The sequence below is a fragment of the Oncorhynchus masou genome, chromosome 31 (assembly GCF_036934945.1).
Source record: "Oncorhynchus masou masou isolate Uvic2021 chromosome 31, UVic_Omas_1.1, whole genome shotgun sequence".
NCBI classification, from domain to species: Eukaryota; Metazoa; Chordata; class Actinopteri; order Salmoniformes; family Salmonidae; genus Oncorhynchus; species Oncorhynchus masou.
In genome coordinates, this window is record NC_088242.1 from 31,864,708 (window position 1) to 31,881,192 (window position 16,485).

The following is a 16,485-nucleotide window of genomic DNA, read 5'->3' on the forward strand; positions in this document are numbered from 1 at the left end:
TATGAAAATGGGGTACTTTTTCCTTCCACCACTGGATATTTGTTATGGGTTTAAACAATTATGCATATGAACATGGGTGGGAGTGGGAGAACGTAGCAAACAACGCTCCCTAATCCACCAATGGAATGACAGTATAGTCACAAGAGAGGAGAGATTTATCCAATAAGAAAGCCGTTTGTTACGAAGCAACCGCGTCTCTTCCGTATTCAAACAACATCAGTGAAAACATGGACGTGGAGAGTAGTATTTGTCAGGGAAACGAGGATTCTGGTCCCAGTGAGTCCGGCATTAAGATCCCGGACAAGATGCTTAAACGAGAACAGGATAGGCTTGAGGACGTGGAGAGAAAGAAAGAAGCGAAAAATAGCCAGTCTGTCACGGAGGAGAAGAGTGGGTTCTTCACCGCGACGTTCAGTAGTGAAAGGGCGACTATCGAGGAGTTACTGGAGGGCTGCTCGGGGGCTACTGACCGCGCCCTGGCCACTCAAACCTTGGAGAAAGTGACTACTAAAACACAGTTCCTCCAGAAGTTTCTAAACGATAGCATGGTGTTTTTACCGCAGTACGAGCTGAGACAGGCCCAGGCGGCGCTCCAGAAACTACAGAACTCTCTGTCTGAGAAGAGAGACGAGATTCTCCCCAAGAAGAAGTTCGCCTTTAGGTCGCGCGCAGCAAATACACCCAAAGTAGACCCACCAGCTCCACCTGTAACACCTAAGGATTCTGGCCGAACTAAAGTGGACGGAGCCATAAGCCCCCCAGAGCAGTGTGGCTTCTCCCACTTTGAGGCCCAGGTAACAGTCCCTAACATAACAAGATTCAATCATTTCTTCTGAGAATGTTTCTAGTCAATTGTGGTTTAGATTCTGCTCTTTGCAGGTATGTATCTTAAATGTCTGACCACTGTTTATTTTTGGCAGGTGCTGACCAAGTCCAGGGAGGAGATTAAACAACAGGATGTTCTACTGACCCACCTGACTAACTGCAAGGTCAGACTCCTGGGCTCCCCCAGCACCATCCACATCAAACACGTCCAGAACTGTGAAATCTTCTCTGGGCCAGTGTCCAGCTCTGTGTTTGTGGACCACTGCACCGGCAGCACCCTCTCCTTCCCATGCCAGCAACTACGGACTCACCACACCACCGACACACAGGTCTATCTGCATGTCACCAGCCGCGCCATCATAGAGGACTGCCAAGGGGTGCGCTTTGCCCCCTTTGCCTGGTCCTACCTGGGTCTGGACCAGGACTTCAAGGTGTCTGGTCTGGACCGGGAGAGGAACAACTGGAACCAGGTGGATGATTTTAACTGGCTGGCCTTAGGTACCCAATCTCCTAACTGGTCTGTCATTCCAGAAACTGAGAGAAGAACAGAGTGGGACTCCTAGAGACATTAGTATACAAAGAGCCTGTCAATCAAACAAATGAAGCTCTTATTTTCATTCAGCCCTGATGTGACACAGCCTTACTTGACTTTGCTTTTCATGCTAATGAGTTCCATAATACAGTTGTTCCATAATGTCCTGACAGGATTAACCATTAAATATTGGGTAATATTCAGTAGCGTGCTGCCTGAAATCTTTATTTCTTCACAGGGAGGAAAAAGTTGCTGCATTTGTTCTCATGACTATACGATGAGCAATAAACAATGTCAACCACATACTGTAACACAGCTTATTACCTGTTCATTTAATCAGGAAGAACAATCTTAGTCCTTAAATGCCATCTTATGTTTACAAACAGCACTTGTTCTGTCATTCTCCCATCTATAAAACACTAAATACCTCTGTTCTTCTGACTAAGTGGTCTGGAGTAAATACTAGATGTGAATAAAGGGTTTGGCTGACATCAACCAATCTGTCTTTTGTACGCTTGTCTTTAATGGTGCATGAAATAATTGACAAACAGTTAGGGATGGTGTTACGCAGACCTCTAGGAAGAGGGAACGCCAACACCCTGCTACAACTCCACTCTGTGGAGTGAAAGAGGAATGTAGATGTGAGTAAGGATGACAAAAGGCAGAATTTACCGTTTACTGGGAATTTATTCCTTCACACAGTAAATTTGCGGAAAAGGTTGAACGGAACCAAAGAAAGTAAATGTCAAAGCCCCCTCCTACCTTACCTGCCTACTTACCACCACCTGGTGTTTGAACCAAAATACAGGGAGTTGTCTGCCCAGGTCTTACCTAGTGCGTATAGACTGTAAATACTACAGGTTATGTATGCCCGCAGGCCTCTTGCCTAAGCACTCCCTAGGTGCCTTCCCCCTAGGAACAACAGAAACAGAATACAAACGGAAGTAAACAATTTCAATAATCAAAAACACTGCGTCCTATGGGGACACACATACTTTAGAAGCAGCGGCTATAAAGTACTTCACAAAAAAACAGACATACTAATAAGCTCTCTGTCTGAGCAACAAACACAGAACATAACCATCAGCTCTCTCTGAGAAACAACCAACACAGGCTATATCAATCAGCTCTCTTAACAACCAACACAGAACACACTAATCTCTCTTCTGAGCAACAGAACACTGGCTTATATAGCTGGAGAAGGAGTCTGTAATGGGATACAGCTGTATCCTCTGAGGTGAGGGCGGGGTCGGCGCCAATTAGCAATGTGGCCGACCAATCAGCTGCTTGGGGGAATTTCAGGAATCCATCCTGAAACACACACATACAAACCGTACATAGATTAAGCCTAGTCCTCAAATTCCTAGGAATCTCAATTGAAAATGCTGTTTAGTCCAGGACTTGTCTTAATCTGTGCATGCCCCTAATGGTTTCTTCCCCTTTCCACATCCTGTCCCCACTCTTCCCATGAGATAGCTAACTCATTCGAGGTCAATATCATTCTGCGGTAGTGACAGTACCAATCTCCGCCCTCGGGTACACTAACACCAATATGCTCTTCTGGTTTCTCTGATCTCTGGCTCTGTCACAAGTTCTGCCAACTACTGAAGATGTCATCAGGTCTGCTGGCCTGTTGTGCGTCCCAGTGTAGCTCACATGTACACTAGTCTATCATGTCGTTAATTGAATGCACTGACAACCACACATCTCCCTGCTCTCATATACTGTACACATCACAATCCTAACTTTGCTGTGCAGTGAAGAAGCCCCCATTAGAAGTTAGTTATTGGTCTACCAAACTGCCATCAGCATACACTGATAGTTCAGTTAGTGTAGACACAAACACCGATAGCTAAATCTGCCTGCTTCCTTACTACAGGCGAGAGACTGGCAGGTTGTTGATATTGACTGCTGAGTGTAGGTGGAGCTAAGTGGGTCATGGAGAGTCTTACATGGTTTTTGGATGGTTTACTGAAACATCTTAGGTGACATTCTTCCTCGCCTGAACCCAGGGACCCCTTCCAAAAGTGCAGCACGGCGTTGTTCCACATCTCCGTTAACTGTCCTTATTAATGGCCCCCAGTGCATTCGATCAGGGTGACAATGATCATGTGAGCATTCAAACCAATTATGTCTCCTGGCAACAGCTTACAGCCAGGCTCATCTTCTGGAGAGGGATTTTTGTAAATGGGTTCAGGCTGCTTACAGGGGATTATCATGACGCACCTCCCCTCCGCCTGGAATCTGGAGGATCTTCCTCAATCCTCTTCCAACCAGCGAAAGGAACATCACGATTAGCCTCACCTGTTGATTTCAACGTTTTTGGAGGGAAAGTTTAGAACTAAGGCAAGGGGACAAGTGTGACCCTGTGTTCTGTCATCCGTCTGGGTGAGTTTTCTTTGTAGGGTCTGGCCACTATGGGAGAGGTGAGGGTCCTGAAGGAATAACCACACTCCTCTTTCTTTACCTCTGCTCCTTCTCTCTGGGATGGATTACAGATCATTGCCTGAGCTGACAGTCCTGCACTGCTGGATGAGCTGCAGGAGAGACTGAGAGACGAAGAGAACGGCTGAAGCCACCTTACAGGGAATCAACGGTTCAAACCGCTTAACGAGAACAGCTGAAACTCTGCTGGCTGGGGCATCCAGAAGAAGGACCCGACCGTACAGCTATATCTCATCTCAGTAGTGTATTTTCCTTGTGTATAGGTAAGGAATATCCCTAGGTTGCCACCATGGCACTAATGGTGGTCAAGTTTGACCTGAAGAAGCGTGTGAAGCTAGCCCAGTTCCTATGGCTGATGTACTGGTTCTCAGTGATGGCAGGCGTGCTCGTCTTCAGCATGGGACTGTTCTTTAAGATCGAGCTGCGTAAGCGCTCGGAGATGATGGACAACAACGAGAGCCACTTTGTTCCTAACTTACTAATTGTCGTGGGGCTGCTGGCCTGTGGGATCAATGCCATGGGAGGCAAGATCTGCTATGACTCCTTGGACCCTATCAAGTTCTCCAGGTGGAAGCCTATGCTCAAACCCTTCCTAGTCTCCTGTGTGGTTTTCAATTGTCTCCTGGTGCTGACGGCTCTGCTCTGTTTCCTGATGAGGATCCCTCTCCAGTTCACGCTGGCCGAGGGCCTGAAGAACGCCCTGAGGTTCTACAAGGACACAGACACGCCGGGACGCTGCTACATGAAGAGGACTTTGGACCAGATGCAGATTGAGTTCCGTTGCTGCGGCAACAACAACTTCAGGGACTGGTTCGAGATCCAGTGGGTCAGCAACCGCTACCTGGACTTCAGCGCCAAGGAAGTTAAAGAGTGAGTCATGATATTAGCAACAGCTCTAGGATCAGTTCTAAAGCTATCCCAACCATATCCCTAACTATTAGGTGGTTATAATGTAGTGATGTAAGTTTTTTTTTAAAGTAAGAGGCCTATATATTAGGCCCACACCAACAAATGGCATGAATGGAGATTGTAGGGTTAGGTTATGGTGAGTTCACTGTTCTTAATGGGTGTTCAGTATAAATGGATTGCAGGTGCAAGGATGGGGGACGTAAGCAATATAAAAGGGTCACTTTCGATTATAAGGTAAAGGAGGGATTACAGGGTCAGTGGATTTGAGGTTTTAGTGTTAGAGGTGGTGATGGGTCTGTGCGTACGTGTGGGTTGGTTTTCAATTTACGGGAGGTGAGGGGGATTCAGTCATTAGTGTGGAGTAATAACGAAGGTGGTGGTGGGGAGGGAGGTGAGCTTTCTGTGAGAGTTGAAGGGGAATGATGCAAGGGTTCATTTTACAGTGTACGGGTGTAAGGTGTGCTTGGGTGCAGGTGTTTCAAGTGTTGGTTTTCAGTGTAAGTGATCAAGTGTGTGGTTGTATAAAGGGACAGTTTTCATTGTAAGTGTTCTCAGGTGTGCATTCACCGTGTGTGCGAATGTGTGTGTGAGCCTGTGAGTTCTTAGTGGCCAATCTTCTTGGACCACATTTCCTCCCCCTTCAGGCTTATGTGCTAACGAATCAGCATGCGGCCTGGTGATGGTCTGGGAATAGGCCTGTCTAGAGAGAGAGAGACCGAGTTAGCCAACAAGGCTTTGCGTAGAGACAGTGATTGGCCAACCATTCACTTACGACAATTATTGACCAATAAGGGCTTAGCTAGACACAGTGATTAACCAATAGGACCTCAAGGAGATATTAGCCGCATGCTCTTTTGATTCAGGGTTGATGATGACGACGACGGGCTATGGGCTGTTAAAGGACCACATCTTAGTCCTGCTTAAATTGCTTATCTTTCAGGAAACAAATTATCTAAAGCAGGGCCTGCAAACCCTCTTCCTGGAGATCTATGCACATTTTGTCTCTAGCCCTACTGTAATACACCTGATTTGGCAAATCAAGGTCCTGTTAAGTGTTTCCCACCCCTGGTCTGTGTCAGCGTTAACCTACAGTGTCAGCACTCCCAACAGAGTGTAATTCCATGTCCATATTGTTGGGAATGACTGGGAATGATCTGTATCCCTGTCACATTTCTTATTTAACCTTTCTTTAACTCCGACAAGTCAGTTAAGAACAAATTCTTATTTACAATGACGGTCTAGGAACAGTGGGTTAACTGCCTTGTTCAGGGGTAGAACAACAGATTTTTTTTACCTTGTCAGCTCAGGGACTCGATCTAGCAACCTTTCAGTTACTGGTCCAACACTCTAACCACTAGGATTGCAGGTGCAAGGAGTGGCTATCAAACCACTCTTTCCACAATGCTAATTTAGAACTGCCCTACACCTGTCAATCACAATTGAAACTCCACCCCCAGACCACCCAAAGGCCAAATGCACACTTCCTCCTACAGAATCAGAGATGACTGCTGTCACAGTCAGTCCATTCAGTCTCACTTTGTTAGGATAATCCTCATCTACTCAGACGATCTACAAACTGCTTGATTGATTACCCGTCAACTACAACTCTGTTGACAAGCCACAACGATGTTTACTACAACTGTATATCCAGCCATCTATTAGCTAGTATGCAGACTAATTCCATTTAGGCAATTCATCCTCATTGAAAGTAATGGATCAATCATCAATTTATGAATACAATTCCAATACATCCTCTGAAATGCCCTCTCAGTGAAAGTAACTCTGGGAGAGATAATTCGTATGTGGTGTGCAGCATGATTTTTCATATCCTTTTGCTGTAATTTCTGAGTATTTGGCAGATATACTATATGTGCATCTTTCCAAGAAAGATGTGTCCTCCAAGAGTTGCTGTATGTTTTTCTCATCTTCAGTGTGCATATCTGTTTATGTTGGAAAGCGAGGTATAGTGGAAGTATTATTGTTCCTTCCCAATGTGAGCAGAGTTCTTGGCTCATGCACCTTTGTTGGAAAGCAAGTGACAATATTAGTTTTCCTTTGCACTGTTTCTTCCCAAAGCCAGTGTGAAGAGACCGTGTTCATAGTAGGGAGGAGCTAATGGGGTTAATCCCATTCAAACAGCATGTGAGAGACTGATAGACCTTAATGATCCTCTCTTTACCAGGTACACTGTGAACTGATTTCAGCTCTGTGTCAGGACCAATGCAAGCACTGTAAACCCTCTATCATGGATACTGAATGAAAAATCTGTGTTAGGTTGTGCCAAGGTATGAGTGACTTTGTTGCAGATGTTCTTTCAGCCTAATCCTACCTTTCTAAATGCTGGTAGTTCACTAGCACTTCCTCACACTTACAGTACATGATGATGGATGGATTGGGTAGCACTTTCATATATTACCCTGAGTTTAACCTCTGCCCTTTGCCCTCTGACCCCCATTCGCTTCAGCAGTAATATGGATGCGAAGTACCCGTTGGATGGCTACCGTTTCACTCCGCTAACCCCATAAGACCTTGAAACTAACACACAATGCACTGACCCTAACCCACAATACCCTAACCTCTGTCCTTTGCCCTTTCACCCTGCAGTCGTATCGGCAGCAACGTGGATGGGAAGTACCTGATGGATGCTGTTCCATTCAGCTGCTGTAACCCCGGCTCCCCTCGGCCCTGCATCCAGTACCAGGTGACCAACAACACGGCCCACTACTCCTACGACCACCACACTGAGGACCTGAACATCTGGAAACGGGGCTGCCGCGACGCACTGATATCCTACTACGGAGGCATGATGAACACCATAGGAGCCCTGGTGCTACTGGTCGCTATTCTGGAGGTAAGGAAAATGCTCCCTCTTACTCGCTTTTCAAAGGCTTGGGGTGATTATTTTGTTCATCACTGAGCGATGACAAAGTTGCCCCAGATGCCTGGCTAAATCCAGAGTTCCTTGCATGGTGTCCTCTCAATGTACATTTCCACACCTCCTCCACCCCTCCTGCCATTGTCATGTGCGGGCTGCTGCTACACCTGCTGCTCTCTTCTGCAGAGGCTGCATCACCTGCTAGGCTTACAGCGGCACACACACACACACACACACACACACACACACACACACACACACACACACACACACACACACCTGCCAGGTTTACAACGGCACGCACAGACACACGCGTAGAGGCTGCTTCACCTGTAACAGTAGTACACAGGGCTGGTAACTAGACTGCTGTACTGGTAATCCTGTGGGCCCGTGTGGATGCAGGCTTTCACAACTACCAAAGCAGACTAATTGAGACTAATTAAGTCCATATTGAAGAAGATTCTTGGTTGGTTAGTTGAATCAGGTGTGTTACTGATTTTTGGCTGACGCAAAAGTCTGCAACCCCCACTGGCCTACGAAGACAAAAAAGCAAAGTGGCTGCCCTTGAACATGCTCTGTTTGTTTCTTTGTCTCTTTGTCTTCTTTTCAGAATAAATTATCTGAAGAAGTATGAGAGAAGTGTTACTATACATTTTTAGCTGTTTTGGTATTTGTAAAACATATATTACTAAGGACAGCAAATCTCTGTTCTAGAAATCTTACAGTACTTAACGTGTACTAAAAACCTGGACTCAATCTGCTGAAGCTTACCAGGGACAAAAACAACCATGGGTATCTCCTACCTGGAATAGCCATGGTTACGCAACTGTCTCCATGGTATTACCTTACCGATAGCCTTGTGAGAGGTGGAGTGATGTCTTCATTTGGGGGAGGGACCAATTATGGAAATCAGACTCCTGATCAAATACTGGGGGTTATAAAATTACCAATCAGAAACACAGATAGTGTAGAGGTAAAAAAAAATATATATATATATATTTGCTTGTGTATGCTATGCTACTACATTAGCAAACTTATGATTGCTTTTGTTTGTTGTTGCTATCTCTGTTAGTGTGATTCTCTGTTTTTAACTCCTTGCTTCAGACTGGTTTGATGTGTTTATGTGGAACATATTCAGTTGTTAAATGGTGATTGGTGTGATTCATTACCTACAGCTGTTAGTGCAGGCTGATGTGTCTATCACTCTCTGGGTCTATCCCTGTAGGTTGGTTAATGTGAGGTTAGATTTAGTTATGCTGGGTTTTCACTTTCAGTACATGAGCATGTTCTTGAAGCTAGCTCTTACTTCAGGCCAGGTGTAGCTCTTCACACACGCTAGCTGTAGTCTTAGTCCAGGCTAGCTGTAACTAATATGTCTCTCTTTATCCTCTGTAGGTTATTGTGATGATCGGCCTCCAGTACGTGAACACCTCCCAGTGCAACCTGGCCAACCCAGAAGACCCAGAGAGTGAAAGCGAAGGCTGGATCCTGGAGAAGACGGTGAAGGAGACGTTTACTGACATCATGGACAAGATGAAAGCCATGAGCAAGGGTAACGCAGTGGAGGAGGGCGGAGTGGATGGTGTTGCCACGGTGAGCTGATCACGATATGCCCACACAAACTGAGACCACTCCCACCAAAGGGAAGAGAGGAAGATTGACCACCTCCTTCGCATTTATGACACAACATACAGACATACACAAATATGCTCACAGCACACATGTTTCTGGCCATCTGAAGGGAAAACTAAAATGGACAGATCCTGAGTACATGCCAGCACATAGGATATTTTGAATGTACGAATGCATGAATGTATGTATAAGTTATATTATAACCAATTGATACATTGACTTTCCAATATGCCCCCCCCCCCCCCCCCCCCCCACACACACACACAATCACAATACACTTTTTCGAAACCTCATGATTTTTCAACGCACACACTCCCTCCAACCCCAGCTTTGTTAATCTTCCAAGCAGTTCCCATTTGATGGGATACTCTCTGTGTGTTTTCTAACATTCTGTATAATTCTGCTCTATTTCATGTTCATATTTTGCAACTTTATTTGTACCCCTTTTTTTACAAAATGAGAGGAAAAACATCAAAACACTAACCACTGTCATGAAAATGCATAATGTCAGATATTTGCATTGTATTGAGAATAATATATATATTAACAGGTTAAGAGTAAGGTCAGGAGAGCAGGTATGTTGCGTTTTAAGGATGGTGTGGGGCTGGTGGTTGCTACGCGACACTCCAGCCCAGAAAGGAGGTTAAAGTGGAAAGGTTAATTCATCGCCCAAGGAGCAGAGAGTTTTATCTTAAAATATTTGGACCCACCTGTAGAGCACTTTTTATATTAGCACATTCCAAAGAAATGGACTGAAACACCTCAGACATCACCTCTTTAAAGTCCTTCCTCTCCTACCATTACCTTGAGGGATGGAGGGGGGCTGGAAACTCCTGGGGTAGGGGAGGTGGAAACATTTCAACTTAACCTGATGGTGTTGAAGTTTGGGGTGCGCTGCTGGAGGATTGGAGGGGCTATAGGAGACGAGGTATGGGGGAAAGTGGCAGAGGTGAACCAGGGGTGACCCCAAAACTTGTGGAGGACATTTGAGATTGGCAGCTAAACCCCTGATCTCCAACCCCTGAACTCTGACCCCAGCCCCTGCTCTGTGACATCACTCAGCAGGCCCAATCAGCATTTCTCTTATTGGACCGTCGAGAGTTACTGTATATATCACACTCACTAAGTTCCTGTACATACCTCACTCATAGGCCAACGCCCGTGCTACTGTTATATTTGTAAATAGTCTAGTATTGATACATAACTTTTTTTAAACAATGTAATTAATATAAATTATTTTATTTACTTTAAAGAAAATGTGTTTTGCCATGGGAAATCAATCTGTTTTTCTTTCTGTATGTTGTGTAGAAAGATGATAAGACCATTGTGTAAATTTGAATAAAGGAAGTTAGCCCCGTGAAGTAGAGTGTTGTGTTGTTTCTACTTAAGACTGATCAGAAATCAAACAGCAATGCCTTCTGGGAACTCAGCGGGGCACCTGATTTAGCCAATTGGATCAGGGTAATTATCAGATTATAGCGATCACATGGACACAGGACAACCCAGCACATGAAGGTTGAAGGACGAAGGTGTGTATGTGTGTACGTGTGTGTGTTCTGTGACTGTGTGTTCTGTGACTGTGTGTTCTGTGGTTTTAGATTTGATCTATTACTTTCTATGTGTTTCTATTAGTTAGGCAAACAACGAATCCACCATTAACTACATTACAAATTCCAATGTCATTATTAAAGCCTCTTTAAAAGACTTGATCTGACTTATTGAATTGTCTCATTTTCAAATTGTCTGTCTATGACATTATGTGATTGTCTGTGTCCAGCTGTAAAGAGTAAGTCTCATAGTTTATAGATTTAACTCGACAACACCAGAGCCCAGTCATTCATCTAAGCATTGAATGACGAACATAGATACAACAACGTTATTCACCTATGGGCGATCATCACATATTTTGTCAAGTAAGTTGCCAACCAGCGCCATGGGGCCAAATTCGGTTTACTTTGCTGTATATTTATATACCAGTGCCTTCAGAAAGTATTCACATCCCATGTCTTTTTCCAAATTGTATTGTGTTTCAAAGTGAGAACCTTGATTTGTACCACCAATCAAGGTTCTGATTCCATGTTAAGTTAGAGGGTAGACCTGTAGAGGGCTATATAGAGGGCAGGACAACAGTAGTTGTTATTTTGGTATTATGCTGGACCAGATATAATGGGGTAGTTAGCTAGTGAGTGGGGTCCTGGGGGGCAGTTAGTGGGTGTGTTGGGTAGCTAGCTAGAGAGTGGGGTCCTGGGGGGCAGTTAGTGGGTGTGTTGGGTAGTTAACTAGTGAGTGGGGTCCTGGGGGGCAGTTAGTGGGTGTGTGGGGTAGCTAGCTAGTGAGTGGGGTCCTGAGGGGCAGTTAGTGGGCGTGTTGGGTAGTTAGCGGGGTCCTGAGGGGCAGTTAGTGGTTGTGTGGGTTAGTTGCAGGCACCGGTAAAGAGGCCAACAGTAGGTGGTGTTGTGGTTAATCAGCAGCTCTGAGCAGATAAGAGGCCTAAAGAAGCCTTAGGTTAACATTATTAGACATCAGCCTGGAGAACAGCTGACCAGCCCTGGACATACATCACTGAGGGAGGGAGGGTGATGGAGGCGTGGAGGGAGATGGAGATGGGGTGAGGCTGGAGAGTGTGAGGTAGAGAGAGAGGTTCTCACTATGTTCAGAGCCAGAGCACACTGTTTACACCACTGTGCCACGGCAGTTCGCAATTGTCAAGCAAGCAGGGAGTGTACTTGATGATACTAAATGGAAACAGCACTTTTTTGAATCCTTTAGCTTTATGCTTTCCCAAAAATCATAGTCCCAACCTTAACCACTCTGAATTAACACCTAAACTTAACCCTTTGAGTTGTTTCTGTTTTAAGCCTGGACCCACACGTAATTAATGGATTAAAAAATACATGTTCATCCAATTAAGTCAAATTCCGAAGTAAAACTTTGAGATCAAGTTGCAGGCTATAAAGGTGTTTCAGGGTTAGGGTGGGTAAAGTGGGTTAGGGTGGGTAAAGTGGGTTAGGGTGGGAAAGAGGGTTAATGCTAGGTGGATCAGGTGGGTTTATAGTTAGTGAAAGGGCAGGTGAAAGGTGTGTAGTAGGCAGGGGTAAAAGTAAGCCAAAACTGTCCGGTACTGGCAAAATAAATAGTGAGGGTACAACATACTGGTAAAACATGAGCCTTTTCGCAATAATTAAAACAGATTCCAATAAAACTGTAGGCTGCTACACTATTTATCATTACCGCATGTCAGTCGCGTGAAAAATGAGCGAATAGACTTGAATAGACTTGAAAACTTGTTGAATACTCTCCAAAATGCTACGTGCATTGACATTTTTGCCAATGCATACTGAGATGAGTGTCCGAGAACGAGATGAACGCAGGCAGTGTATTGTTTACAATTCAGTCTACAAGACTTGACTAGGCCTATGACTGACAATAACCGAATAACCAAATTTATCAACAGGCACTGTATGGATGCCGGAATTATTTTAGAGTGGAGTAGCCTAACATACTGAACAAAAATATTAATGCAACATGCAACAATTTCAAAGATTTCAAAGAGTTACAGTTCAAAGAGGGAAATCAGTCAATTTAAATAAATTCATTAGGCCCTAATGGAAGTAAAGACAGATGTGGAGGTCCAGGGCTGGCATGGTTACACATGGTCTGCGGTTGTGAGGCCGGTTGGATGTACTGCCAAATTCTGTAAAACGATGTTGGAGGCGGTTTATGGTAGAGAAATGAACATTCAATTCTCTGGCATCAGCTCTGTTGGACATTTCTGTAGTCAGCATGCCAATTGCATGCTTCCTCAAAACTTGAGACATCTGTGGAATTGTGTTGTGTGACAAAAGTGCACATTTTAGAGTGGCCTTTTATTGTCCCCAACATAAGGTGCACCAGTGTAATGACCATGCTGTTTGAAACTTCTTATGGCTGCAGGGGCAGTATTGAGTAGCTTGGATGAAAGGTGCTCAGAGGTGCCCAGAGTAAACTGCCTGCTTCTCAGTCTCAGTTGCTAATAAATGTATATTATTATTAGTAGAAACATTAGTAGATAGAGAACACTCTGAAGTTTCTAAAACTGTTTGACTGATGTCTATGAGTGTAACAGAACTCATATGGCAGGCAAAAACCTGAGAAGAAATCCAAACAGGAAGTGGGAAATCTGAGGTTGGTCAGATTTTCAACCCAGCCCCTATTGAATACACAGTGGGATATTTGGTATGTTGCACTTCCTAAGGCTTCCACTAAGATGTCAACCGTCTTTAGAAACTTGTTTGAGGATTCTACTGTGAAATGGGCCCGAATGAGAGAGGAATGAGTCAGTGGTCTGCCAGCAGTCACACGCTGGTCACGCACATTTCACACGAGAGGTAGCTGCGTTCCTTTGCTTTTCTGAAGACAAAGGAATTCTACGGTTGGAATATTATTGAAGTTTTATGTTAAAAACATCCTAAAGATTGATTCCATACATCGTTTGACATGTTTCTACGGACAGTAACGGAACTTGTTGACATCTCGTCTGCAACTAGGGAACGTGTTTCATAACTTTGGATTTGTTTACCAAACGTGCTAACAAAAGTAGCTCTTTGGACATAAATGATGGATTTAAACAAATCAAACATCTAATGTGGAACTGGGATTCCTGGGAGTGCATTCTGATGAAGATCATCAAAGGTAGTGAATATTTATAATGTTATTTCTGATTTCTGTTGACTCCAACATATCTCTATTTGTTTTCTGAGCGTCGTTCTCCGAGCGTCGTTCTCAGATTATGGCTTGCTTTTTTCATAAAGCTTTTTTGAAATCTGACACAGCGGTTGCATTAACCTCTCTGGGATATGTGGGACAGTGGCGTCCCACTTGGCCAAAAGCCAGAGAAAATGCAGAGCGCCAAATTCGAATAAATTCCTATAAAAATCCAACTTTCATGAAATCACACATAACATACCAAATTAAAGCTACACGTGTTGTGAATCCAGCCAACAAGTCAGAATTCAAAAAGGCTTTTCGGCGAAAGCAAATTATGCTATTATCTGAGGATAGCACCTCCATAAACAAAAGAGAGAAAACATTTCAACCCTGCAACCCTCCACCATAATTTGCAAATAAATTAATTAAAAATCCTACAATGTGATTCTCTGGATTTTTTTTCTCATTTTGTCTGTCATAGTTGAAGTGTACCTATGATGACAGGCCTCTCTCATCTTTTTAAGTGGGAGAAATTGCACAATTGGTGGCTGACTAAATACTGTCTTGCCCCACTGTATGCTTAATTCTATAATTAGGCCCATATTTGTTTTACAAAAGCACATAAACACATAGGAAGTCCACGTACCGGGAAGAAATCAAATGTACTGATTAATTTAAAAAAACATTCTTTGTGGATTTAAAAAATATATATATATTTATTAATGATATTATGAATACAAATGGAGGAGTTATTTCACATATGCAGCTATCAAAAATATATGGGAATATCTGCTCAATCCAAATTTACAACCAAGTGATTAAGCATTACCACCAAAATGGAGGAGGCAAGTGAAAAAGTGAGAAGGTAGGGAACTTGTTTGCCTGCCATATATTAAAGATTCAAATTGGCTGAAAGGAACTGGCATAACTAGAAAAATATACCAGTTTCATTTGAGGACAAAGATGTTGACAGCTGCGTCATACAGGTTGCAAAATAATGAGAAGAGATTTTCAATCCCATGGTTTATGAACAGGTACAAAACAAAACACGTGATTCAACACTTACGCGTTTTTCAATTTACATTATTATACACAATTCTTGCCACAAACAGAATACTACAGTCTCATACGACAGTCTCATCTCTGTCTGCAAAGAGACAGAATCAATAGATCATTTATTCTGGTATTGTACCTATGCAGCTTGTTTCTGGTCACAGGTTCAGGAATGGTTAAGGCTCCCAGTGACATTAATGCATGCAACAGAAGTTAGGATTTGTCCTAGTGACTTTGACAGTACTTGGTGGTCTTTAAAAAGCAGCTCCTCTGTCAGATGTCATAAATTGTATACAATATTTTGGGGGTGCATATATTTATCCTGTTACAGACTTGTACAAGTGTTCACCTGTTACACACTTGTACAAGTGTAATGGAAATGTGTTTCTTGCATATCCCAACTATGGCACTCTCAGGGTCACGGCCAGGATCACCATTGTCCTGCGCCCCTGGAGCCATTGGGGTTAACAAGTTGCATGGACTCACTCTGTGTGTAATAAGTGTTGAACATGATTTTTGAATGACTACCTCATCTCTGTAACCCATACATACAATGATCTGTAAGGTCCCTCAGTCGAGCAGGGAATTTCAAACACAGATTCAACCACAAAGACCACAGAGGTTTTCAATGCCTAGCAAAGGAGGGCACCTATTGGTAGAGGGGTAAAAATAAAAAGCAGACATTGACTATCCCTTTGAGCATGGTGAAGTCATGAATAATTACACTTTGGAGGGTGTATCAATACACCAAGTCACTACAAAGATACAGGCGTCCTTTCTAACTCAGTTGCTGGACAGGAAGTAAACCGTTCAGTAATTTCACCATGAGGCCGATGGTGACTTTAAAACAGTTACAGGGGCCTCCCAGGTGGCGCAGTGGTTAAGGGCGCTGTACTGCAGCGCCAGCTGTGCCACCAGAGACTCTGGTGGCACAGTATATAGACTTATATAGATTTGTCGTATATAGACTTGTTTTTCTGTCGCAACCGGCCGCGACCGGGAGGTCCGTGGGGCGACGCACAATTGGCCCAGCGTCGTCCGGGCTTGGGAGGGTTTGGCCGGTAGGGATATCCTTGTCTCATCGCGCACCAGCGACTCCAGTGGCGGGCCGGGCGCAGTGCACGCTAACCAAGGTTGCCAGCTGCACGATGTTTCCTCCGACACATTGGTGCGGCTGGCTTCCGGGTTTGATGCGCACTGTGTTAAGAAGCAGTGTGGCTTGGTTGGGTTGTGTATCGGAGGACGCATGACTTTCAACCTTCGTCTCTCCCGAGCCCGTACGGGAGTTGTAGCAATGAGACAAGATAGTAGCTACTAAACAATTGGATACCATGAAAATGGGGAGAAAAACAAAAAAAAAACAGTTACAGTTTAATGGCTGTGATAGGAGAAAACTGAGGATGAATCAACGACATTGTAGTTACTCAACAACACTAAGCTAATTGACAGAGTGAAAAGGAAACCTGAAAAAAATATATTCCAAAACATGCATCTTGTTTGCAACAAGGTACTAAAGTAATACAAAAGC

General features: G+C 44.0%; 2 protein-coding genes across 2 annotated transcripts; both read left to right on the forward strand.

The window, feature by feature from the left end:
* The first annotated feature begins 204 nt into the window (after positions 1-204).
* On the forward strand, positions 205-1,660 carry tbcc (tubulin folding cofactor C). Its single transcript, XM_064950712.1, has 2 exons — positions 205-794; positions 921-1,660. Exons 1-2 carry the CDS (start codon positions 228-230, stop codon positions 1,386-1,388), a joined length of 1,035 nt encoding a protein of 344 aa, XP_064806784.1. The 5' UTR covers positions 205-227; the 3' UTR covers positions 1,389-1,660.
* Positions 1,661-4,091: 2,431 nt separating this feature from the next.
* LOC135525159 (peripherin-2-like) lies at positions 4,092-9,188 on the forward strand. Its single transcript, XM_064952902.1, has 3 exons — positions 4,092-4,672; positions 7,316-7,562; positions 8,982-9,188. Exons 1-3 carry the CDS (start codon positions 4,092-4,094, stop codon positions 9,186-9,188), a joined length of 1,035 nt encoding a protein of 344 aa, XP_064808974.1.
* The last annotated feature ends 7,297 nt before the right edge of the window (positions 9,189-16,485 follow it).

Coding starts and splice junctions, on each gene's coding strand:
- tbcc (XM_064950712.1), top strand. CDS start 228: ATGGACGTGGAGAGTAGTATTTGTCAGGGAAACGAGGATTCTGGTCCC. Junction 795..920: donor TCTCCCACTTTGAGGCCCAG/GTAACAGTCCCT, acceptor TATTTTTGGCAG/GTGCTGACCAAGTCCAGGGA.
- LOC135525159 (XM_064952902.1), top strand. CDS start 4,092: ATGGCACTAATGGTGGTCAAGTTTGACCTGAAGAAGCGTGTGAAGCTA. Junction 4,673..7,315: donor AGCGCCAAGGAAGTTAAAGA/GTGAGTCATGAT, acceptor TTCACCCTGCAG/TCGTATCGGCAGCAACGTGG. Junction 7,563..8,981: donor TACTGGTCGCTATTCTGGAG/GTAAGGAAAATG, acceptor TATCCTCTGTAG/GTTATTGTGATGATCGGCCT.